General features: G+C 41.0%; 1 protein-coding gene across 1 annotated transcript; it reads right to left on the reverse strand.

Annotated features, from left to right (window-relative positions):
- On the reverse strand, nucleotides 1-26,710 carry YWHAG (tyrosine 3-monooxygenase/tryptophan 5-monooxygenase activation protein gamma). The gene is made up of 2 exons (XM_061208329.1): nucleotides 26,417-26,710; nucleotides 1-3,390 (listed from the first exon to the last, which is right to left on the reverse strand). Exons 1-2 carry the CDS (start codon nucleotides 26,501-26,503, stop codon nucleotides 2,734-2,736), a joined length of 744 nt encoding a protein of 247 aa, XP_061064312.1. The 5' UTR covers nucleotides 26,504-26,710; the 3' UTR covers nucleotides 1-2,733.
- Between the last annotated feature and the right edge of the window lie 412 nt (nucleotides 26,711-27,122).

A 27,122-nucleotide genomic window follows, 5' to 3' on the forward strand; every position in this document is an offset into this window, starting at 1 on the left:
ATGTACGACAGCTACATAATGACTCACATTCATGATATTCCATCACTGAGGAAAACTGCTAAGAATGGTCCGTGTGTGAAATAATTCCTTAGAGAAACACGGAGTTGGAAAAATAATCACTGATTAGACCTTAAAAATAGTTCACTGCATAACATGACAAAAAGCACAAAGGCTCATTCAGAGAACATATTCGTTGTTCTCCTACACTGTAATAATTATAATTTCACCATGACAAACACCAGACATTAAGATTAAGCTAACACTGGTGTTTCTTTTGCTTCCCCCCCCACCCTTAAAAACAAAATATATAACTGCATGTCACTATAGCAACATCCAAAACAGATCAATTTGTTACGATCACTATTTGGTAGAGCAAACTTTACCCCCAAAAGGAAAAATTAAATTAAAAAAACTTTAAAAAATTTGAAGACTTAATTTTTTTTTGTCATAGGAATACATAACACCTACAGTATAAGTTAATAAATTTCAAGCTACTGTATAGAAATACAACACTAGCATGCACAATATTGTATCAATAGAGTAATGGAGGAGTAATCATTTCACTGGAGAGACAGCATCATAGGCAAGTGCATTTCTTTAAAAATAAAAGAAAATAAACCATTCAAGCTGCTTAAATATCAAGTCTCCCATTCCCTCCTTCATTTTTAGCCCTCAGATACGGTTTTATCTTGCATTATTCTAAAAAGCAGCCAGAGCCAAAGCTGAAATTTAAAAGAAAAATAGGTTTTGTAATTCCAGTAAATCATTTCCAAATGCTACAAGGAAGGACACAACACTGCTCACTGGACATGAAGATAAATTAAGGAAAACCCCACCTACCCCCCCCCCCGCCCCCCGCAAATCTGTTCCCATCCGTGGCATTGACCTTAGGCCCCTGTTAGGGCACAGAAGCTATAAAGCTCTCTTCTGTTAGTTCTTCTGGTAGGTTTAGTTAGTTGGGACTTCTGCTCTAGCATATGGAGGGAGCCTTCTAAGGAAAGTCATGCTGGGTAACTGTGCCACATTACAGAGCATCGTCACACGCTTCTATCTTCACTGTCACCTGGATCCTGGTCAACACGTGCATTTCACAACTGGAAGCTCCATTTTGGTTTTAGCAAAAGCAACTGCCAGGTTTTCCTCAATTACTACTCATTCCTCTCCCTGCCTAAATAAAACAAAGAAACAAACAAGTCTGGTGTCATTACCTATCTCAGCAGTTCACGCTGTTACTGACCTTATAAAAAAGGCTGAATGCACATGCAACAGGTCGTGTGTTAAGACTTATCCAAAATGAGAACCAAGGACCTAAGGCTAACTGAAACAAACTTGTGGAAATAGCATCGTGGTTTCCTTCAATTCTAAAACGTGTACAGATGGCACAAATCAATTTCCAACTTCTATGCTTTCATTAAAAAGAAAAAAAATACATAAAAAAGTTTTGGTCAAATAGGAGTTAAGTATTTATTATCTGATAATTATTTTAGTTTATTTTCCTACAACGATTATTTGGGGAAGGATTGTTTTTAGGGAGGAAAAACTGACACACGAGGCTCCCGAAATTGGACAGAATGTTTATGAATAGAGCTCTTCCTTTAGGATTTTTCTACCAGTAAGCTCCTAGCACCTGAATTTTCACACACTGCACCACAAACTTCCTCAAAACGACCGCCAACTTCTACAACCCAACAGCTTTTCAACCCACACGAGTGCATGCCCTGGGCACAAGGTACAGTAGGGAAGACTCAAGTGAGGAGTGAGACAGCAGTGCAGTCCCTGAGGAAGGAGCTATGGCAGCTGAAAAAAATCAGGATTTCTCTGGAAATATCAGCACAATAAATGACATACAGACCTGAATTTTCTCTATTTTTGTGGTGTTTAACGTTTCTATTAAAGTGATTAATCATTTTTGTGGTGGATTTAAGTTAAGAAGAAAGAAGGACAAAAATCCCACAGCCATCTGCCAAGCACCTATTAAACAAAACCTAAAGTAGCTTTGATTCTCCTCAGGCAAGCCTTTTGGCCTAGGAGATAGATAACAGCAAAACCAACCTGGATGAGGCTGAATAAAGATGTAAAAGCCAAAATAAGAAAAACACACAATCAATGGCTTGATGTCACATATGGCTGTAATGTAGAAATACTGTAAACTGCAATTTAGTGTTAATACTGTCAACTAATCAGAAACTTCTGAAAACTGGCAAGGCCTAAACCACAAGGATAAATATACCTTATGTTCTAAGTCTATCAGCTTGGGATTTTAACTATTCCATGTCTGGTAGAGTACACCCTGAAAAACAAAATGCACAGCTGAAACAGATGAGCTAGAAAGTACCCAGAACTTAAAAGACAAGAGCATATGTACATAAAAATCCTTACTGGAACCACAGAACTTACTGAATGAGGGCTATTCCGTTTAAGTTTTCTTTTCATCTTAAAACCCTATTTTCTAGCAATAAGTTAAATTAAGGACAGCTCCACTTGCATTAATCTACAGAACAGTCCATATGCCAGCGTGAGGCTGCTATTCCAATACCAGCACAGCTAGCCTGACTTTCCACTAGTGGTATTTTGGCAAAAATGTCAAAGAGGCGATCAAAGACAGGACAGGTCGTGGGTTTCTCCCTAGGAAGGTCATCGCTCCCTTTCCCTCCCCCACCCGACCCCAACTCATGGGAAAAATAAAGACTGCGGTAGTAGCATCAGCGTGCGCTGCCAGTCCAGCTGGGGGCCTTAATTGTTGCCTTCTCCACCGTCGTCGTCTTGCTGATCGCTTGTCCAGAGCGTGAGGTTGTCGCGGAGGAGCTGCATGATGAGCGTGGAGTCCTTGTAGGAGTCCTCGTTGAGTGTGTCGAGCTCGGCAATGGCGTCATCAAAAGCGGTCTTGGCCAAGTGGCAGGCTTGCTCTGGGGCGTTCTGGATCTCATAGTAGAAAACGGAGTAGTTAAGGGCCAGGCCTAATCTAATGGGGTGAGTGGGCTGCATGTGCTCCTTGCTAATCTCATGGGCTTCGCTGTAGGCCTTCTCAGATGACTCCACAACGGTCGCCCTCTTCTCTCCAGTGGCGACTTCGGCCAGGTAGCGGTAATAGTCCCCTTTCATCTTCAGGTAAAACACTTTGCTCTCATACTGGGTCTCACTGCAATTCTTGATCAGGTAGTTATCCAGCAGGCTCAGCACATCCTGACATACGGCCTCCAACTCCTTCTCTATTTTTTCACGGTAAGCACGGACCATCTCTATCTTCTTCTCATTACCATCTGCAGATGTCTTCTGCTCAATGCTACTAATGACCCTCCAGGAAGAACGGCGTGCCCCAACTACATTCTTGTAGGCCACAGAGAGAAGGTTTCTTTCTTCATTGGACAGTGGCTCATTCAGCTCTGTCACCTATTAAGGAGGAAAGATAAAGAGCTGTTATGGTACAGATGATGTCAGTTGGGTTAATCATATCTTTATGCCACTAAAACACAAAGAGATCTACCAGTTGATTAAAGTAATCAACAAACAAGTTAGGCTGTGTGGGTATATGAAGAGGGATGGAGAAGAAAGGAGCAACAAAGATGGGAAAAAACTGCAACTGGCTCAATGGTGCCTGAACCCCTGCTTTCTCCCTAGAGAAGGACACATAGGCTTATTATCACACAGCTGTTCCAGGAAAGAACTGTCAAGTCTAACTCTTAGATGTAAAGTCGAAATTTGATCTAAATTACAAAAGGTCAACAGGTCTCTCATGCAACATTACGTACATAACAATCCTAAGGATTTTAAGTATAGATGGCTTATATATCTCATCAGTTTTTTTTAAGAAAAAAGAATGACAGCTTCTTCCTAACCTTGCCCTGTCTACCAAACGTCAGTCCCATCCATTTTGGGTGAGAGTATCTTGCCTACCGGGTGAGAACATAGTCAGTCAACTTCAAGTTGACTTTTGAGAAACAAAGAAGCTTTTCTTATGTTAAAATAACATAAATTACGAACGCCAGAAAGGAAGTCAAAATTGGGGGCACGGGATTGACTCTGATCACTGACATATTAGCAACTTGGGGAACGTGTGTTTGTAGTGTCTGAATACAACAGCAATAAGATGGAGAGGTGAGCAAAGCACTTCTGAGCTGAGGTGGTCAACAGGAATTAATGCTTCTTTCAATTGTGCTAGGTTTTCATCGTCCGAAACACTAAGAGCCTTGAGGACACTACTAAAGCAACGGCACACCAGTGTTGTGTATTTTTATGACTACCAAACAACTGCATATAATAAAGAAATTAAATCAAGTGACTAAACTATTTAATTTATATTACCTGATTTCTGTGATGTCAGAGCCATACACCTCTAAGTGTCTGACAACCATACGAAACAAAATTTTACAAGAAGGAGTGATTGAGCTCTTACTTTTTTTCCTATTCTGAGGTCACATTTTTATTTGTCTGGTTAACTATCATATCTCAACTGGTACATACTAAGCCAACGGCATTATCAGAAACCCCAGATCATGAGCGCTTTCCTATGACTTACAACATACTAGATGCTTTTCTCGCCTCATTCTCTCATGTACCTGCGCTCCAGCGGTAACATGTTAACTGCAAAAACCTTCATACTTCTGCCCTTTGTTCTTCTGCCTCTGCCTAGAACAATTACCAGTGCTCCTGCCTGGAAAATACTTAGACAACTGTCAAGAACCAAGTTATACTCATGGCTTCTATGCAATCTTGCCCAGCTCTACTCCTCCCACCCCCAGTTAAACTGGCTACTCTCTGTTCCCTGTGTAGATCAACCACAGCATCCATGTAACATTGTATTACTCAGAGATGTGCAAGGTACTGGGATATAATCCAAAAAGATAAGCTAAAGTATCTGGGGGAGGAAGGGCTGGGATTCCAAGAGACTTACCTGTGTATGGATCATTTACATTTGGTATGTATTCCTCTTTTATCAAGGAAGAGGTCGGGGTGGGAGACGATTATACTTAAGGAAACTGGTTGTGTAATTAAAATAGTTTCTCTCAGATACAATCAAATCAGAATGTAAACCATACTTATTAGTTCATATGCTTTGCTTACTAATTCTCACAACATCCAGCAAATAACACACACTCAAATTCCTAAGTTTTTGAGTGGTTTTTCTTATGCTAACCTTTTACTATGCATTATTGATTCTCCACTCTAACACTAGACAGCAACAGTAGCTCTGCCAGAGGTGGCCTAGGGGAAACAGATGCAGAGTGGGGGAAGAGGGCTTTGGTTCTACTGGACTTCAGAGAAGAAGGAAACCAGCACAGAGGTGCTTTCTACTCTCTGAGCGCCCCTCCCCACCCCCCCACCGTGGAAACACTGCTTCCCCTGAATAGGAGGCTTATCATCTCACATCCAATTTTCCATATATTCTGGACTTTGGAGAAACTATTCCCAGCCCTCAGCCACTGTCACTCCTGTCAATTTCTGACGTATATGCAAATAACCCAGAAGACTAGGGCTTTCCAGTCCCACCATTTACTAAGTGACCTTGGGGACAAGCCATTTCATCTATCTGGGCCTCAGTTTGCATACAGATTTCTACCTCCTTCATAAGATTATAAGAGTGTATCAGATGAACGATAAAGTGCTCCCAACACAGTAAAGTGCTATAGAGATGTGAGCTATAGAGATGTGAGCATTTACTTTTTTTATTTGGCCAAGTCATGTGCCTGCGGGATCTTAGTTCCCTGACCAGGGACTGAACCCGCGCCCTCGGCAGTGAAAGCCCAGAGTCCTAACCACTGGACCGCCAGGAAATTCCCTTGAGCAATTACTTTTGAGAACACCTTGAATAACGTCCCTTCACTTTAATTCTCGCCATAGGAGGCCTCTGTATTTCTCACATCATCTAGTTTATCTTCTGCTCAATGCTACTAATGTATAAGAGATACTGTATCAAGTATCTCTTCTCCATTTCATGCTGTTCTCTAGTCCTTAGCTCCCTTACATCACTTCCTTTCCATAAACTTTAATATCATATAGCCTGGAATGACTCCCCAGACTGGCTTTCAAACAGGCTGAGAGGCCTCTGTAGGCCTGAGGGCCGCATACCATAGGACACCAGCCCATATTCACTGAATGTGCAGATACTGAAGACTAGCCGCCTCTAGAGTAACCTGATAACTGTCGCCAATGCAAGAAGCCGCGGTGCCTAAGGCCACTGAGATCGGGTTCTGGCCTTTCCCCTAAATCATGCTATCCTTATTTCAAGAGCCAGCAACTATTTAAAGCTCAAGTTACCTCACCAGTACTCTATACCGTTAGGTCTCCTCCTGCTGCAAAAGTTGGGCTAAAGAGCCCAAAGGTAGCCATTTGCCTCAGACAAACTGGAACATGGAGATTATGAAATGCCAACATCACCTTTAGATACAGTAACTCAACCACATTTGGGACATACCCAGATGTTCTCTGCCACTGAAAAACTATGTTAGAGGGGAAAACCTTTAACTCTAAAAAAAAAAAAAAGTCTGCTCAAAGGAACTAAGATTTCTCTAAAAACCTTAAATCAGAATTTTTAAAAAAATTCTTAAGATCAAAATGACTTGTATGAGAGATAATCTGTGATTTTTACATTAAAATAAAATAGAGATCCCAACCATACTAGTTTCAAAAGTCAAGATAATTTTTTTAAAAGGTAAAAAAAAGTATCCACATAGCGTTCAAAAAAGGTTTAACCAAGATAGAATGCCTATTCGGTGTAGGAAGATGTGAGATATGTATCATTTGGGAAGCAAGGTAATGTCTTTCAAAACAGTCACTGAACTGTTTCTAAGAATGCAATACTTGTATATATGGTCCCCAAAATTTACTGTCATGGCTACTGGAAAATGTGGACAGTTTGCAAATTCTCCAGTTTTATGTTCTGGTTAAAAATAAAATTAAGGTTTCTCTTCTCAACTCCTATGATACTAGCTCAAGTTCAAATTTCTTTCAGTGAGTTAGAGAGAGCTGTTAGCAAAAAGGTTAGAAAAATCTGTTATTCTCACCAACAGTTTAAGAAATAAAACTCCCCAAATCCCAGCTGCTAAGGCATCAGATATTAATTAGTTATCAACTGTCCTCCCCTAAGGGTTGATGAGGAGAGAAATCTTCTCTACCTAAGATGAGCAACCCTTGAGGTTCTTGGAAAGCTATTTAAGATGACTTTCTGACCCTGTGTGGTCTTGGAGCACCAAGTCATTCACAATTCTTCAACTTACCTATCGAGAACCTTAAATTGTAATGAATGCAACTTCAAATGTTTAAACTCCTTAAATGAAACTTGAATTAAGCTTACTTTACTTAAAATGTATTTCTATCAAGCAGAATCTTGTACAATAACTTATGATGGTAAGACGCCTTGACTTAAGGAAAGCTGAAAATCTCCACAAAGAACAAACTTACATTCTGTTCACATCCAAAAAATAAGAGAGGAGGGATGAACAGGCAGAAAAAAGGATTCTTAGGGCAGTGAAACTATTCTGTACAATACTCTAATGGTGGATACATGTCATTACACACTTGTAAAAATGCACAGAATGTACAATACCAAGACTAAACCCCAATGTAAACTACAGACTTGAATACTAATGGTGAGTCAGTGTAGGTCCATTGATGGTAACAAGCATACTACGCTGGGATGCTGACAGTGTGGAGGCTGTGCGTGGGGGGAGGGGCAGGGAGCATGCGGGACCTCTGTGCTTTCCTCCGTGAACCTAAAACTGCTCTAAAAAATAGTTTATTAAAAAAATGAGTTAGCAGACACCAGGTATAACATTCGGTCCCATCAAGCATTTTTGGTCCTAGGAGTGCTATCACCTGAAAGGGCCAAGAGGCCATAAAAAGGGTAAATGCAGTGACTGCTATATATGAACACCCTACACCAAAAAGAAAAACATGACAAGGTGCAAAATGAGTATCAGTGTCCATGTAATGGACAGTTATCTATATACTGTGCAGGCAGCAGAATAACCCACTGCAAGTAAATGTGACACTGTTCTGCTTGCATATAATTAGTCATGTATTCTAGAGATGACCTGCTAAATCTCAAATCAAAATTTTTGAAAATAATCTGAAGTCATGTCTTGCATATGTGGGCAAAATGCCTTAAACTTGAAGTACAGTCTGTACAAAAAAAGAGTTAACACAACAGCCTTGAGACTGCTATCTTTAGAAAGGTCTGCTTGCAAAGTTGACCCTTGGCTACCATCTGAGAACTAAGATTTTGGAAGGGTTCCCACCATCCCCAATTAAGAATGGCTCACTGTCCCTAAAATGTTTGTCCAAACAATGTGGTTTATGCTAAACACCTGTTTTCCTTCTAGGAGTCTTGAATTTGGTATGTGCTAGGCAGAAAGTGCCTTTGTGAGCATCCCTCAATGGATGGCGGTGGGATAGGGAGGGTGGGAGGGAGGCTCAAGAGGGAAGGGGTATGGGGATACATGTATGCATATGGCTGACTCACTTTGTTGTACAACAGAAACTAACACAGTAGTGTGAAGCAATTATACTCCAATAAAGATCTATTTAAAAAAATACCAAAAAACATTCTAAACATCAAAAAAACAAAACAAAACAAAACAACCCTTGGGTACTGAGTCTCTAATGAGATTCCCAGCAGACATTTCACACACACAATCTGTGTGAGTCCCCTGAGAGAAGACTCTGGAAAACTTGCACCTGGTTTACTCTGATCTTCGCCCCAAGCACCTTTTCCCTCTGCTGATTTAGCTTTGCATCCTTTCACTGTAATAAATCATAGCCAAGAGTACAGCTATATGCTGAGTCCTGGCAGATCACTGAACATGGGGCTAAGTCTTGGGGACCCTCAACACATATTCAAACTCTGCCTGGAAAGCTCATCAGCTGGGCTTTTAAAAGACACCAGCGGGACTTCCCTGGTGGCGCAGTGGTTAAGAATCCGCCTGCCAATACAGGGGACATGGGTTTAAGCCCTGGTCCGGGAAGATCCCACATGCCACAGAGCAACTAAGCCCGTGTGCCACAACTACTGAGCCTGCGCTCTAGAGCCCGCGAACCACAACTACTGAGCCCTCGTGCCACAACTACTGAAGCCCGCACACCTAGAGCCCGTGCTCTGCAACAAGAGAAGCCACGGCAATGAGAAGCCCGCGCACTGCAACGAAGGACAGCCCCCGCTCTCCACAACTAGAGAAAGCCCACGCACAGCAACGAAGAACCAATGAAGCCAAAAATAAATAAATTTTAAAAAAAGAAAAAAAAAAAGGCTACACAAAAATTCACCAACTTAAAATAAATAAAAGCCAGCAGCAATGACCCTGGATAAAAACTGTGCTGAAGGGAAACATTCCAGGAAGAGGAACATCCAAGAAGAATCATGAAACTTCCATGGCATATTCAGGGCCAAGCTCAAGGGCCAAGCTCAAGGTCTCATCGATGAGAGGAGAGCTTCCTGAGAACCTGGGCTTTTCTGACAGCCACCAAATCCTATGTTCTTTTCACAACTACCCTAACAAGGTGGACATTATACTTTACAGGTGTGATGCAGAGAAATCGACTTTTTCCCAAAAATCACACAGCAGGACAGGGACACAAACTCGGGTGCTCTGGTTTCAAATCCTGTGCTCTTTCTCCCATCCTGAGTCTCTGATGATGTAAACCTTGCAACATGTCACAGAGAAAGGGCTAGTTTCTAATAGAGGCTGTACCTTGTTTTACTGCGCTTCACAGATACTGCAGTTTTTTACAAACTGAAGGTGTGTGGCAACCCTGTGTTGTCAGACTAGCAATTTTTAGCAATGAGGTACTTTTTAATTAAGATATGTACTTTTCTACAAGGACGTACTGTATAGCACAGGGAACTATACTCAATATCTTGTAATAACCTATAATGGAAAAGAATCTGAAAATATATATATATGTGTAATTCAATCACTTTGCTGTACACTTGAAACTAACACAACATTGTAAATTACCTAAACTCCAATAAAAATAGATGTACTTTAAGACATGCTATTGCAGGGAATTCCCTGGCGGTCCACTGGTCAGAACTCCGTGCTTTCACTGCCAAGGGTCCAGGTTTGATCCCTGGTTGGGGAACTAAGATCCCACAAGCCTCACAGCGGCGCAGCCAAAAAAAAACAAAAAACAAAAACAAAAAACACCTTCCTAAAAGGAATTTAAGACCAATCAGTAATAGAAAAGTGAGCAAAAGGAATGGACAATTGAAAAAAAAAAAAAGGAAAATATAAGTAGAGTACTCAAATTCATTCATTTTATAAATGCTAATTTTTCTCCAATCAGACTGGCAAAACTTAAACTTTGATGACTCACTGTGAAGGCTGATACTGTGGATAAACAGGCACTCTCATCCATTGTTGGAAACCGTAAATTAGTACAAACTTTATGGAGGGCAATTGGGAACAGCTATCAAAATGACAAATTCTAAGAAAACTTCTGCCTCTGCCATTCCACTTCTAGAAACTGATTCACCGCCATCATTTGTAACAGTTAAAGTCTGGAACCACCTAAATGGTCCTCGATGGAAGTCTGGCTATATTATGATACATCCATACAACAGAATTCTAGGTAGCCATTAAAAAGGAATTTCTATGCTCTCACTGTATTTCTAGAAGGGTCTGAAAACAGAGTGGCTGGGAGGCAGTCAAGGTTGAGGAGGTTGAAGTTTGACCTGTTACCAGCAGTACCTATTCAAACAAACCCTCTCCATAATTTACCCAGTTAATCACATCCACAATTAAAGTTTAAAGTCAATTATGAAAACCAAGTTTTCAAAAAAAAGCTCAAAGCCAGCAGTTTTATGTAAACAAGTTTACTGATGTAAATAACTCAAACCCACATCTGCTGCTTTGTACTCACCACCTCACTTCTACCAAGAATACCTTAAAAAACAAAACTTAGTTGCATAAAAATCTTTCATTATATTTTTATACAGATCAGGGCTGATATATAAAATACATACTATAGATTTCAGCCCTGTTTCATTGAACTAATTACTAATTCTAATATTTTTCCAGTTCATTCCCTACCTTATTTTATGGCTTCCAAATATTACTTGTCCTTTCCCGTGGTTAGATTTCTTATACTGTATCACATCTACTGCAAGGACAAGGACAATATTAGTAATGCTTATAACGTGCATCGTTGTTTCATTTTGAATTTAATGGAATACGTCCAGTGTTTCATTCTTAAATACCAACTCTTTGTTTAAAAGATACTTCTATCATGTTAAGAAGTATTCATCTATTCCGTATTTTTCTAAATAACTTTTGTAGTATCAAAAATGAGTTATTCACTAAAATTATAATTTCTCCTTGGCCCTCCATATAACCCTTTATGATTCAGTATTGTTATTTCCATTTTAAAGTTTAGAAAATTAAGGCTCAGAGCCAAAGAATGGAATGCAAATCTCATGGCTCAAAATCCCATATGCTTTCCACTATTATGACTGGTTCTTAACCAAGGAGGAGCTTTTTGTAAAACACTCTCCTTAGCAGCCCTAACCCTCAAAGATTCAGTATTGCATGGGATCCACACGTCTATTTCTCCAGGTTAAGAACTGCAGGACAATGTTCCTCAAAATGTTGAGTTACCACATGACTCAGCAATTCCACTCCTAGGTATATACAAAAGAAATGAAAACATAAGATCCACACAAAAACTTGCACACAAATGTTCCCAGCAGCATTAGTTAAAACAGCCAAAAAGTGGAAACAATCCAAATGTCAACAGATGAAAAGATAAATTAAATGTAGCATCATCCATACAATGGAATATTATTCAGGCATAAAAAGGAATGAAGTACTGATACATGGTACCACATGGATGATAATGAAAATATTAGGCTAGTGAAAGAAGCCTATCACCAATGACCATATATTATGATTCCAGTTACATGAAATGTCCCAAGGAGGCAAATCTATAAAAACAGAAAATAGATTAGTGGTTGCTTAGAGCTCTTTTTGTGTGTGGGGGGGGGGGGGAGGGGAGGCAGGGCAGAGGGCAGTGACTGCTTGCTAATGGGTACAGGGTTTCTTCTGGGGAGGTGACAATGTCCTGTATTTAGATACTAGTGATGGTTACTCAACTCTGAACACACTAAAAACCAGTGAACTGTACACTTCAAATGGGTGAATTGTATGGTATGTGAACTATATCTCAATAAAGCTATAAAGATAAAACTGCTGCACTATGCCATAGTCTATATAGCACTTTCACACATGTCAATAATTAATTAGCTTATTTGTTTGACAAGTTCAGAATTCCAAATACTTCATGCTTCATAACATGTGGGCTCTTACAAAGAAAACCCACTATAATAGAGCATGAACCTCTACCTCTTATTTAATCCTCCTCTTGTGCCTTCAAATAAACTATGTAGTTTGACGTAGCTTAATATTTCTCAATAGCCTCGCCAAAAATGAGAACGAAAGCGTTATCTTTATTGCTCAGATATAGTTAAGCAATCTTGAAAAGGGATAAGAATTTTACATTCCCTACCATGGGTATTCTTCATTATGAAGCAATTCAATTCTGCCACTATGGGGAAAAAAGGCAGGAGAGAAATATACTAAAATAACAACTTCTCAAATTACAGACAATCCACACACAAACACATTCCAAGGCAGTGCTCCCCTCCCTCTTACAGACCCTGCTGGGTGGTCTTCCAACCCTGTACTTGGACATCTGTGAGAATTCAGCCTAAATCCACCTTTAGAGAGTAAGATCAGAAGTACCTGATTTCAAGATAAAGCTAAGTTTCTCTCTCCTAAAACTGCCAGTCGCTAGCCGTAAGAATTTTATTTCTTGGGGCCAGAATCACTTCTTCAGCTAGTCCTCATACCCCTAGGTCTTCTCTACTTAACTGTTTCTATGACCTGGATACAACTCCCCTCATCATCCTGACTCTTTCCCCCCAAATTTGCCAGTACTCTTTTGTCAGTACTCTTCAGTCTGCTACTTAGAATACAACACTTCACACTTTAGCCGGGCTATTTTCTGAATTCACCACAAATGAACTAACATTTATAACTGCTAGTTTTACCATAAATCTGCTTTTTTTGGGGGGGGGCAGGGAGCAGAAGGTAAACAAGCTGTTGTATTTGAAAGTGCTGTATAACCTATGATACAGTGCATTTTAAAAGCAGCTCTATTTAGATATTATCTACCAGGCAGAGGCCAGGCATGCTGGTGAACATCCTACAACGCACAGGTCAGCCACATACAAGAGCAAAGAATAATTTGGCCCCAATGTCAATAGGGCCAAGGTAGAAAAACCCTGCTGCAAGTCATCAATACCCAGACCCAGGTCTCGCAGTCTTCCTCATATCACACACTCCTCTGCTATCATGCTTTTCCAACCACCTAAAACGCACTTCCAGAACTATGAAGAAGAATTCTCTATGTCATCTTTTAAGCCCTAATTCAAATACTACACTTACTTCCTGAAGCCTGAAAATTCCTCAGGCAGAACTACTGCTTACTCTGTGTGTAACTTTCACCTTGCACTTATTATACTGCTTATATCTAATGCCTTGTAGTATAACTGTATACCTTTCTTTTTCCTAAAAGGACTCAAGTCCTTAAGGGCAGGTAGCACACTTCACTCATCAGTGAATCACACCACAGTACCTAAACCGTCACTTCGGAATGTTTAAGTGACATGAATCTACATAGGCTGTATCCAGCCCAGACTGTTTGCATAAATGGCCCTAATAACTCCTTCCAACCCTGTGTCTCTCTCCTTCCTTTTAAATGATTTCGCAGCTCCTTCCATCATGAACTGGAATATATTTCTCCAACTCTATAATCTGAACTTGATCATGAGACTTGCTTTGGCTAGCAGAGCATTAGCAAGTATGAGGTAAGCAAAGGCCTGAAAAGTGCTTGTGAATCAGGGCTCACTGCTGGGAACCTTCCCCAGGCAAAGAAGCCTGGGTTAACCTGGAGATGAGAGGCTATGTGAAGAGGCCTTGGCCTCTTCATAGTTCTTCCGGCCCCACAGGAGCAAGTCTAGACCCAAACTACCTGGCCAGTATAAAGAACTGTGATAAACAAGAAATATTTGCTTTAGGTAGTTTGATACAAACAAAAACTTAATGAATATTAAGATGGCTATTGTTAAGTGCCACCTGCACCAAATGTAACGAACAGTTGAATTTTAGGGTCAAGGTACAGGACTTGAAGCAAAAACAAGGCCACATCATTAGCCGAGATTCCACCCATTGCTCCAGTCTGATCTCACTTTTCAACAACCGGGACAAATGCCAAAGCTCTGCAGCTCACCATTTAACCTCACAAATCAGGAAATAGATATACTATCCTCTAGCACTCCCTTGGCTAGCAGTCAAATAACCCTATTCTAAAAATTAGTTAACTGGAGCCTCAACTAAGGAGCCCGCCTGCCGCAACTAAGACCCGGTGCAACCAAATAAATAAATATTTTTTAAAAATAAAAATTAGTTAAATCAAAATTAGTTATGCAGGTTCTTATACAAGCCCATACTGACTCCCTCACAATCATCTTCTCTTTCATGCCTTTTCTCTGCTTCTAAAATTTCTCCTGCAATCAATGTCATGTTCACTTTCTTTGGGATTGTTTACCTGTATCCAGACCTCTGGCCCTACTTCCTTATCCAAGGCTACTCCCTCAAATTAATTCTAAACAACAGTTATCTCATCGATTCTGACAACTTATCCCCAAACCACATCTTTGACCTCACTCACAACCATTCGTTTCTTAAATTTTTATTTTATATTGGAGTATAGTTGATTTACAATGCTGTGTTAGTTCCAGGTGTACAGCAAAGTGACTCAGTTAGACATACACATATATCCATTCTCTGCAGTCTCTTCCCATACAGGTTATTACAGGATATTGAGAAGGTCCTTGTTGATTATTTTATGTAGTGTGCATACGTTAATCCCAAACTCCTAATTTATCCTCCCGCCCCACCCCCAACCATTCACTTTTAAAATCAAACTCCTGGGAGTCCCTGGGCAGTCCACTGGTTAGGACTCTGCGATTTCACTGGTCAGGGAACTAAAAGGTGCGGCCAAGATAAATAAATAAATAAATTTTTTTAAAAAATAAAGCAAAATTTAAAAATAAAAATTTTTTTTAAAAGGGGAGTTCCCTGGTGGTCTAGTGGTTAGGACTTGGAGCTTTCACTGCCGTGGCCTGGGTTCAATCCCTGGTTGGGGAACTGAGATCCTGCAAGCTGTGCGGCACAGCCAAAACAAGTAAAAAATAATAAAACCAAACTCCTACCTATCCTTCAATGTTACCAGTCCTCACTTCCACCTACTAGACTTGCTCTTGAACCCTCTCCTTTTTTCTCAGCCCCTTTCCTTTAGGTTTTATTTCCTCCTTGTAAGGTTCATCAAGATCCATCAAATTCAATTATTTTTGCATTAATATCAACATTCCTATGCCTTGTCCTTCTGCTATACCATCTCTAAAACACCCAAATGCTCAATCAATAGAACCACCCAGCCTGCTTTCTACTCTTATACCCAAAATATGGGGCGGGGTAGGGGAGAGGGAGAGAGAGACCAAAAAACACTAGATTGTAGTCACTACAAATTAAGGCTTTTTAACCTCAGTCGGGCCCTTAGCACTCACTGCCTGGCAACCCTTGCTCACTACTGCCTCTTCAAAGGAAAGTGACCACAGGCCTATACTTGACAAGCAACTGCCCCTACCACTGCCACCTCCTCCCTGTATGCAAACAAGATGCTTCTTCCCTCTCAAGATATTCCCATCAGTCACTCTCTTTCCTGTACTTTCCCATTAACATGTAGTCCAAGTTGAGGTTTAAAATAAACGATGCCTTTTAATCACATTTCCTTCAAAATCAAGTTTCTGAAAATTAGCCTATACTTGTTACCATTTCTTCACCTTTCACTCACTCCTCACCCCATTACCACTGTCATCAACTGTCTTCCTACCTCACATATCCCATGTTCTCTTACGTCTTATTCTTTTTTTAAATTATTTTTAAAATTTTTATTTTATTTTTGGCTGCATTGAGTCTTCATTGCTGCACTTGGGCTTTTCTCTAGTTGCGGCGAGCGGGGGCTACTCTCTGTTGTGGTGCACGGGCTTCTCATTGTGGTGGCTTCTCTTGTTGTGGAGCACAGGCTCTAGGCACGCGGCCATCAGTAGTTGTGGCTCGCGGGCTCTAGAGCGCAGGCTCAGTAGGTGTGGCGCACGGGCTTAGTTGCTCCGCGGCATGTGGGATCTTCCCGGACCAGGGCTCGAACCCGTGTCCCCTGCACTGACAGGCGGATGCTTAACCACTGCGCCACCAGGGAAGTCCCTTACGTCTTAATTCGTAAGGAATCTAACACTGCGGACTAATCCCCCTTTCTTGACACTCTTGTCCACTTTGTTAGCTTTCTTGGTTTTCTATCACCATCTACTTAGTCTTTTCTTCCTCATTCCAGTCACTACTGAAGTGGGATTCCCCAGGGTTCATTTTGACTTCAACTCTCAATTTTGCCTAGGTGACCTTATTATGCCTGGTAGGAGACTCCCACTAGAATGTTAGTTCTGTGAGGGCAGGGGATATTATATCCTCCAGGTCTGAGACTAGAACCTTGCCATTAGTGGTTCCTAAATAAATATTTGTTTACTTAATGAATAATAAGTAACACTGAGTGCTTAACCTGTGCCAGGCCCTGTTTTTTAAGAGCTTTTCATGAATTAACTTGTAGCCATGCTGCTTCCATTTACCGCCACTTAAATGTTTCCTCAAACACAGCATGACGGCAACTGACTTGATCTTCTCCATCATTTCTCCTTCCTCCTCCTATCTCCAGCCATCAAATTCTCTCTCTCAAATCTGCCCTCACTGCCCATGTCCTGGTCCTCATACCTTCAGAGCAGACCCTGCAATACTAATCAGTCTTGTCCCTCTGCCACACTGTCCTCCTCTTCAACTTCCACCCTGCTGCCAAGGTTCTCTCCAAACCAAAAATCGGATAATGATCCTCTTCTGCCTGAAATCCTTCAATGACTCTCCAAAGCCTAAGAAAAAAACCCAAACTCCACAAGGCCCTTCATGAACTGGCCCCTGCCCCTATTTACCTCTCTGGACTCATTTCCTAACATTCTCTCAGTGCAACCAATAGTGACTGAATCAGTCATGCAACAGATTCTGCTCCCTGTACATTCTGCAACTAAACAATGCTATTCCCTCTGCCTGGACATTCCTTCCTCCAGCCTTTCCCCTCCCCTCAACACCCCACCCCCACCCCCACCACACTGCTCTGCTATCATTTCTCTAGGAAATCTCCCCTGATGCTCAGGGTGACTTAAGTGTCCTCTGCTACCACAGCACTGGGCTGACTTTCACCTTCTGTGTGTGGAATGTTCCCACAGACGTTCAATAATCCCCTCACAACTCTACCTTCCCTGTGTGAATTCTGGATCAGTACCATTCACTTCTTCCACTGCCTAGAACATCTACAAAATATTCAAGTTAACATTCTTTTCTTCCTTTGATCTTCACTTAAATCCCCTCAAAACATGTTTCCACATTCCAGTTTGTGAATTCCACACAAGACCATATTATCTTTGATGAACAAAAAAGTCACAGCTTCCTCCCATTTCTTTCAAGTGAGGTATACTCTTCCATTCAGTTTGAGTGGCATCCTTTCACTTCTTGGCAATTCCTGTAAGACTCCAGTGGCAAAACCATGGTACTTACCTCCTTATACTAAAAATTGCCAGTTTTCCTTTGTTAAATGGTATTTAAAACACACCACAATCATGGGACCAAATATTTTCTAAAAGAAAGATTACACTCATATTGAGTATTTCATCTTAGGGCTGCCCTAAAGAAGTTTGTTCTGTATTAAAAACCTGGATTACATAACAACCCTCTCAAGGACAACCAAATGGAAAAATATTAAATATACAGCAGTTTGAAGGAATTTCAAAGCTTCTGCAAACAATGGAACATTGACTAAGATTAATGAAAACAGATCATTGAGACAAGAGCTAAAAGATTACCAGTATCCATGTATACACTTCACCTATGACTTTTTTTTTTTAATATTTTATTTATTTGTTTGTTTATTTTTGGCTGCACTGGGTCTTCATTGCTGCGCACGGGCTTTCTCTAGTTGCAGCGAGTGGGGGCTACTCTTCATTGCAGTGCGCAGGCTTCTCATTGAGGTGGCTTCTCTTGTCGCGGAGCATGGGCTCTAGTCACACGGGCTTCAGTAGTTGTGGCTCGTGGGCTTAGTTGCTCCGCGGCATGTGGCATCTTCCCGGACCAGGGCTCGAACCCGTGTCCCCTACATTGGCAGGCAGATTCTTTACCCCTGTGCCACCAGGGAAGCCCTATGACTCCTTTTTGAAAACTAAAAAACCTTTTAAAAGAGGCCGAGATTTAGGGGGAAAAAAAAAACTTTTAACTCAAGCCTTATTAAGCAAATTACTTAAACATTTCCACCTGTAAAATGGGACCATCACTTTATAAAACTGTTGTGAAATTAAATGGGAAAAGTATAGAAAGATGCTTCCCAAGTGACAGTAAATGTCCAACTATATTGCAATATTTTAATCTGAGAGTGTGTAACTTAAAATCTTGTCTTCCCAAAAATATTATAGTCAGTGCAGAAATCTATAGAACAGATGTGAAAAAAGTCATACCCAAAAAGTACACTAGGTTTTCCTCTGTGGTCCAGATGCGTAGTTTAACTCATCAACATTTCAGGGTAATGCTGTGCCATAACAGCTTAGTAAATTATAGTACTGACGTTTTCACAACAGATGTAAACACTTGCTAAAAAGCTAGTTTTAATCATCCTTCATTAAAAAATATATATGTATTTATACAGCCGGCCAGATTACGAAGAGAAAAACATGATCAAAATGCAAGAGTACCATAAATCCAAAATAAGAACTAGCTATAATTCACTCAGTGTTTTTGAGACTCTATATGCTAGACAAAGTTCTAAATAAGTAATGTTAATAGAAATATATTTTATGCAATTTTAAAGTTCAATTCATTACTATAGCTGTCTGAAGTTTACCATGTTGTTTTCTCTTCCTCAATAAACGGTTCCAAAAATCTAGCCTTTTTCTGCAGGACATTCGAATGGTAAAAAAATAAAACGGCAGTATACTCACCTAAATTATTGATATCATTAAACTAGTCAACTCCATACTTCTGAGCATGGACTTCAAACCCAAGGTGTCTGGGCCCAGACAGCTAGTGTATGTACTTATCTATCTACCTACCTACCTACCTACCTACTCATACCTACAACCAGTACCATGATGACTTCAAGGCAAAAATGATTTTTTAAAAATGCTTGGCAAGCAACAAAACCGAACAAAAGCAAAACTTGTTTATCCACATCTCCCTCAACAAATCAATTGGGTTTTAGCACTTCTATCGGATTGGTGATAAAAGCCAGAACTGACAAAAGATATCAGCCTTTGTTGTCCCCTTCCCAAAAAAGGCAGTAAAAACGAACAGTCCTGTAATGATAAAACTCTTCTCTAAACCTACCTGACACAGCACCATCTTTCCTCTCCCCACTCATGACCGATCCAGCCTTTCCTCCTCCTCATGAGCAAAGGCTGATGGGAAGCAGCACTTGGATGTCAACTGAAGAGAAACACTTCTCTTAAAATCAAGGAAAAAATTAAATTATCTGCCACCTGGATTAAATGCTTTAAGCAAGAAACTACACTTTGAGGTTGCCAAATCTGAATATAAAGAGATCTTGCTGGTAATTGGAACATTTGTGGGAAATAAGGCGTAATTTTAGGTCAATAAAAAGCCATCTTGCAAGATGGTAAATACCAAGGGGACCAGAACAGTAGTAAAGTATATAGATACAAGATTGGCCAATATGCTGACAAATGGTGAAACTGGTTATTATGGGGTTATATCATACTATTATCTTTATTTTGCATATACTAGAAAGTTACCATATTTGCATATACTTGAAAGTTACCATATTAGTTTTTTTTTTTTTATTTTTTAAAAAGGTACTCATTCCAACCACAAGAAAACAGAAGAGAGGCTTGCCACAAATAAGCTTGCAGTTAAACTTTCCCCTGTTTCAACCTCATTTTCTCTTTCTGGAGCAGAAAGGGCAATAGGGTATCCTTGAACTTTGAACCATGTGTATGTAGTATCTATCCAAACAATTACATCTTCCAAAACTTTTGAGATACACACCAGTACTAGTGATGGTTTCAAGTTCCTTAAAAATTCTTAGCAACTCTTTCAAAAATTCCACTTTTGGGTCTCTGTCCTAATATACAATCTGTGTTGAAAGCTTTAGCCACAAAGATATTCATGGCAATATTATTTATAAATTTGGAAACAGCCTAAATGCTAAATAAAAATTAAATTATGACACACCCACAGGATTGTTCAGCCACTGAAAATACTAATAACAGAAGAAAATATCCTTGAAATATCAAGTTGAAAAAGCAAGGTACAAAACCCTGTAGAAAGACATGATGGAAATATCCCTGCATAGGGAACTATTATGGTGATACGTGTCATCTGTCTAGCGTCCTAAAGGCCAGACATTTTTGTCATCAGTGGTCTGTCCCACTGATGACAGCCTTCCAAAAACCAGAGTCCCTTAGAAGATCAGAGCATCCCAAAATCAAGATATTCTAAAATTTTTCTTCCCTACTCACTTGTCCCCACCAGCTTTCCTTGTCTGCAGAAGGCTATTCTGCTGTTCTTATCCTATCTTGTTATTTCTCCTTATCCTCACGCATTGGGTCATTTTCAAACTACTAGACAAAAAATCTAGTGTCTAAACTTTAAGTCTCTATTTTTACTACACAGATGTAGCTAGAAAGACCAGAGGTGAGTCATATGTGAAGAGTGGAGTATGATTTGAAAATAACATCTATCCACCGGGTCTAGCCATGCCAGGCAGGCCCTCATGTAAGCATGTCCTGGTGGGAATATGGGATTGTTTGCATGGTGACTATCCATGCTGGGCTTCTGCTGCAAAGACATACTCATTCACTATTTCATGTTAGACCCATACAAAAGGAGCACTGTGTTGAACTGAATGGTACTGAATTGAAACAATTCAGTCAAAAATATTTTAAGCTTATTTCTACATCCTTAAAGTACTGGCACCATAGGCAACTTTGTTTCCTAGATCTTGGTTATTTGAATATGGTAGCTTAAGTGCCATATTAGTAACTCCTCTCAGAAAGCTAAAGAAGTTTTAAATGATCTCTCTCTTCAAAACAAACCTTCATTTTTCAAAGCCTTCCTCTTGTTACCTCTTAGCCTTCTCTCACTTCTCACACCACCACAGCTGCTCTTCATACTCAGCGGTGGGGGAGGGTGGATGAGGGATTCCTCTCGCACTACCGTCATTACATGTTCAGCTGCCCACTGCTGTCACTGTCATATCCCCAGCTCTGGCACCCCTGTTCTAGCAACAGAATTATTAAGAGGGAAAAGCTGACACTACACCTGGGTCCTACTCACCAAGTTTGGCTTTATACCTCTCCAAAAATAAGGTATCGCTTCAAAGATTAAAAGGATGAGACCAATGAGTTTATTTGGAATTTTTTTAAAATGTCATATTAAAAATCTATATATGTAAGAACACTCATTTCTATCTACTTATTCACAATGCAACTAATGCTATGCACCACATTAACAGTATTCAACTTAGGTAAAGAAAAATCTACCTCTGTGGGACACTCTTACACGTGATATGCTGATGAAAATTTGGTTTAGACTTCACGAGTTCTTTTAAAAGGAAGAAAAAAGAAAGACTCATGCAAAGTCTTACAAGATTTACAAATTTTTATTGTTTCTGCAAAATCATGGAACCAAATAAATTTAACCATATATTTTAAAATTAAAGCTTTCTTTTGGGAATTTTTGTTGATCACTTTTCATGTAACTGTTTTCTTACGACTCAAATTCATAAATTAGTAAAATCAAAATTTCAAGTGCCAATCTAAAGCAAGATAATATGGTCTGGTACTAAACCAAAATGATAGATAATACCTAAAATGGAATTTGGGGAAGACAGCAGAAAAATGATTATGAGAGGAAAGGCCATAAGGCAGCTCATGTTGGTAGCCTTTATAGCCTAGAAAGACAACAAATATAGGTTCCCTATAATTATAGTCTCGAATACCTGGTCAAGCTCTAACAAACAGAGCTTAGAAAATAAGACAAAAGACAATGGTTTATATGTGATTTTTTTCCCTTTGACTCTTAAACATATAAAGTGGTCTTTGCTTCTTTTTTTCCACATCTCATGGAATCTGGTAGGAATACACAAAGAATCAGATGCCCTGCCAGATAAAACTGTTAGGGCTGGTGATATTGGAGACAAGAAGTTGTTCCTGGCAGCCTCAGAAACACCAAAACAATGTATTTAACATCTTATTTAGGAGAAGCCCATGCTTGAATAGTTCAGCACTGCAGGAACCGGTGGCACACAGCAGGGCAAGTGTGTCTAACAAAGTCAGTCTTGGGGTGGAAAATGGGTGATAATAAGAACACCAGCAAAATTCCTATAATCTCCAAATAGTTAATAGTTGGCTCCGATTTCAGGTAAATTGTTCTTATTAATTTGTGTGAGCAACGTATAGTTTTTAAGCTCTGTAACTTTTGGAAAGAGTTAATGGAAATTAATGGAAATGGAATGGAAATACAAATCTAGCCAAAATAAGTCCCCTTTTCAATTTATGCTGAAAGGTCCAGATGTTAGAAAACAAACAGAAAGGGGTACTGATTACCATTGGCTGTGAGCCCTTCATTATTGACACATTCCTGAATCAGTAATGTGCTGAAATCCAGCCAGCTATAGCCAGACCATCATCACTTTTTTAAAATATCATTTTCCTATTTTTCCTAGAGGTGATGGCTGCACGTCATTGTGAATGTACTGAATGCTACTGAACTGTACACTTGAAAATGGTTAGTTTATGTTGTGGCTTTTACCTCAATAAAAAATCATTTCCTCCACTTTTTAATAATTTAGAGTTTGGTTTAATAAATAAATAAGGCTTCCTCCAAGTACTAGGGGATGAAATCCTCCCCAGGGTCTGCAGTTAATCCAAAGAACTGTAATGAGGATGCACATTCAGCAACATCTTTTATCTCAATATAATCCAAAAGATACATATGAAATTCTTCAAATAATTAGAAAAGGCACTTAAGAGTCATTTCAGTTACTGTGAAGGTTAACATAAAAAGCAAACTGTAATCTGTATTCTTTCCACCCTAAAGAGAACAACTGAAACCACATGACTCTGATTATAATAATGGCTGGCAGAACTCCACCTCTGAAGAGTCTACAGAGGTGTCATTACTCCATTAGTGATAATGGCTATTGATCTAGCCTCCTGGAAGAGCTAGTAGGAAAAACAGAATATTTAACATGGTAAAAACTTTTTAAGTGTATCGATTTCACTATGAAGACTTTTTAACATAATTAAGATAGCCTTTTGCCACTAATGCCTCCCAACACACCTGAGTTAAACTGCTTAACCCAGTAACTTCAACAAAGTTAGTAGCCCAGAACCTTTTCTGCCCCACCCCCACCCCCAGGCAAGTACCAGTAGCCTACTTAGAATATTAACTTCTCAAGAGGCTATTAAAATCCAAAGGACAAGTCAGTATTGTCTAACAAGTAGGAAACATCTAGGTGTTTGCTCTTTTTAGATACAAGCCTACACATGTGTCTTAAAAGACTAAACTTCCTTCTTTCCTCCTTTCCAGAATACACCATTTTATCCCTATCCTGGTCACCCACCTACAACTATCATAGGTCCTAACTCTTTACTACTAGTGTTACTTCATCAGATGCAAACAACTTTAATCACGCTAGCATCTGGATGACTTCAGCCTTAGAAGAGAACTCAAGTGGTAGGACTGAGTATTTTCTTTGTATCTTCCTGTATTTTCCAAATTCTCTGATGAGATGATTTTTATAAACAAAGAAAGAAACAAAGTTTTATAAATAGTTATCTTTTCTAAAGCACCTACTATATTTTTTATTTAATCCCCACAACTTTTTCAAGCAGGTGTTGACCCATTTTACAGATGAGGAAAACGCAGGTCAGAGGTAAGCCTAATTCCTCAAAATCACGGTAAACAGATTTGGAAAAGGTCTGCTGTATTTTATAAACTGTTTTTTCCTCCACACTCAGTTAAGGAGCAGAAACATAAACACAGCAAAAGAGAACTTTTCCAAATCCCAAGCTAAATTGTTCGGTAATAGATTCTCATTCCCTAACATTTACTGAAAATGCCCCAGTAGGAAGTCATAATTTTTTTTAAGGTTTTTATTAAAACCTGCCAAGTTAATAATTTGCAATAAACCCATGTATACAGCTCACCCCTGCACTATGAGCATAAAACATATTCTTGTTTAAAATTTCTATCTTTATTCCTTCATTGCCCAATTTTAATAGTCAGACAATTGTTTAAAAACACGACTGTATCTTATAAACTTTTGAGAAAACTACAAATAGGAAGGTGAACAGGCATAGCTAGACGTCCCTGATTTGCACGTCTAAGGATAAATGAAATTCTTATCTGGGGGACCAATTCTCATCCAGTGGAAGATAAAATGCTCAATTCCACCTGGCTTATCTGTTAATTTCTGCATTACCTTGGACAAATGCCATTTGCATACTCCCTACCAACCCATTAGGTGCACTGCAGCCTCTGTGTCATTGTGTGTGACATCACTGGGTTGCTATGGATATAGGAGCGAGGTCACTCGCTTTCCGGTGAAACTAGAAATATGGAAAAATTAGAAGAGTCTAAGTAATGTGAACTAAAGATACTGATATCTGCTAAAGTGCAACTTATATCATTTGAGCTTTAAAGACAGCAACTGTGGCAATAATACTAATACAGCAGTGCTCCAAATTTCAGAATCAATTCTCTTCCTTAATGAGATAAAAATCTTCTTTGTTAATGTAGCTGGCTTAAATACACAGGCATCAGCATTGTCATCTTCTGTGAACCAGTAAAGTTATTCAAGAATTAATCTGTAATACCTATACTGCTTCATTAAAAAGGTTTAACAGGCAAGGTACACTCATCCATCCGCTGCACACTGGAGATGCGTTTTAAAACCTTTGTTACATAAGGCAGGAAGTTAGATATGAAAATAGTGGGAGACCGAAATCATTAAATAATTTTACATTTCATTTAATAATGCTCAATACTTCCCCCATCCTCTAATATCAAACTGGTTGACCACCCATTAGATGAATATAGTGTTACTGACAAAATGGTGCAATACAAGCAGGAATCTGCAAAATGCGACAACTGGAGATCAGTATTCTCTTTTCATCAGCATTGAGGATGCGCTAGTTTTTGTTGTTTTTTTTTAAAGCTTCAGATGCATCTAACAAAACAAATTAAAAAAAAAAAGAAAAAGACTTTTTCCCCTTTAAAATAACTCCTCCCAGCCTCCACCCAGTCTAGGCTCTCTGCAATACGACAAATGCAGAATCTTCTGGAATGACTTGATACTGCCTCCCACCACCGCTTTGTTTGCAATATCAGATCAGAGAATATTTTTTCAACTTATAGGAATTTCGACAGATGTGTGCCTATATTTAAAAAAGAAACAGCATATGTCACAAATTGAACCAGTCAGCTAAATTCACCACCTTTGTTTTAAAGACAATACCAACACTTTGCAATACGAAAGCCGTAGGAAAACATGGAGATGACATATTGAGAACAATCAGTGAAAACGCTAGCGAGACAAACGTTCCCCCTTCCTAAGAGGAAGAGGGCTTGCTTTGGGGCATGCAGAAACAGGAGCCTTTTGTTAAGAAAAACGTGAGCAAGGAGGTTTCGATTTTGCACCATTGAGCCCAGGTTTTCAGGACAGCCTACATTTTTCCCGGGGAGGTCCTAAAGGATCTGTCTGGAGAGGCAGTGGGAAGATTTGGGGAGGGGGGGAGTATTAGAAAACCGGGAGACCTGCTCAGTGAATGGGAAAGGCGCCGCCCAGACATCAGGGAGAAAAGAGGAACCGCATCCATGCGGTCCCCCGCCCCCACAAGGCCAGGCTGGGAGGAGGGGAAGTGGGGCACAAAGGATGCGCACAGCCCCTGCTCAGGTCCCCAGCACACCCGAAGGCGCAGCGGCCAGAGACCCCGCTCCCGAGACCAGCCCTGCAAGACCCCGCCCCAGCGCGGGCGCGTGGGGAGGGCCGAGGCGGCAGCGCCGCCGGCCCTGGGGAACGCTCGGGGAGAGGCCGCGTCACACCCGGTCCTCAGCGCTCTCAGGACCCTCCCCAGCCCCCTCTGGGGCGGCCAACCTGCAGGAGCGACAGGCGACTAGTCCCCAAGTCGACCCCGCGAAAGCCCGCGTCTGCGAAGGGGCTGGGGCGAGGCGGCGGGGGGGGAGGAGAAACTCACGTTCTTCATGGCCGCGGCCATGTCGTCGTAGCGCTCCGCCTGCTCCGCCAGCCGGGCTTTCTGCACCAGTTGCTCGCGGTCCACCATCTTCACGGGCTGGGTCGGGCCGGGCGAGGAGACCGGGGCGGCCTGAAGGGCTCGGAGGGCGGCTGCAGGCGCGGCTGGAGCCCGTGTGCCGGAAGGACCGACCCACGAAGCGAGCGGCTGAGGCGACGGCGCGAAAGCTGCGGCTCCAGTTGCGACCGCGGGACCGGGCGCGAGGTGGCTGCGGCTGCTGTGCGTGCCGCGGGCGGACAACCCCCTGCGGCTCCGCCCACGCCGCGTGACGCAAACGGCCCCGCCCACCACCCCGCGCACCCCGCCCCGGCCCCGCCCCAGCCCCTCCGCTTCTCGGGTTGCCCCTCCCCAACTCAGCTCGCCACCGCCTTCTGGGTGTCCTCTTCTTTCCCGCTGCCCCTCAACAAGCCCCGTTTTTCCTTTCACCCCGGTTACTGCGCCCTAGCTTTTCCAGACGACCTCCACCCCTCGCCATGCAGGCCCCCGCCCTGCCAGGCCCCCGGCGCGTGGGCCCCTGGGAGTTGTAGTTCATCCTCTGGTGGGGTGCTACGTTGGGGAGATCAAGGACAAAGGCGCGGTCAAGACTACATCTCCCAGTGATCATAGCGCGCAGATGGAGGAGGATTCGGGGTGGGGGGGTCTAATTCCG

Source organism: Eubalaena glacialis, chromosome 13 (genome assembly GCF_028564815.1).
Source record: "Eubalaena glacialis isolate mEubGla1 chromosome 13, mEubGla1.1.hap2.+ XY, whole genome shotgun sequence".
In the NCBI taxonomy this organism is placed as follows: domain Eukaryota; kingdom Metazoa; phylum Chordata; class Mammalia; order Artiodactyla; family Balaenidae; genus Eubalaena; species Eubalaena glacialis.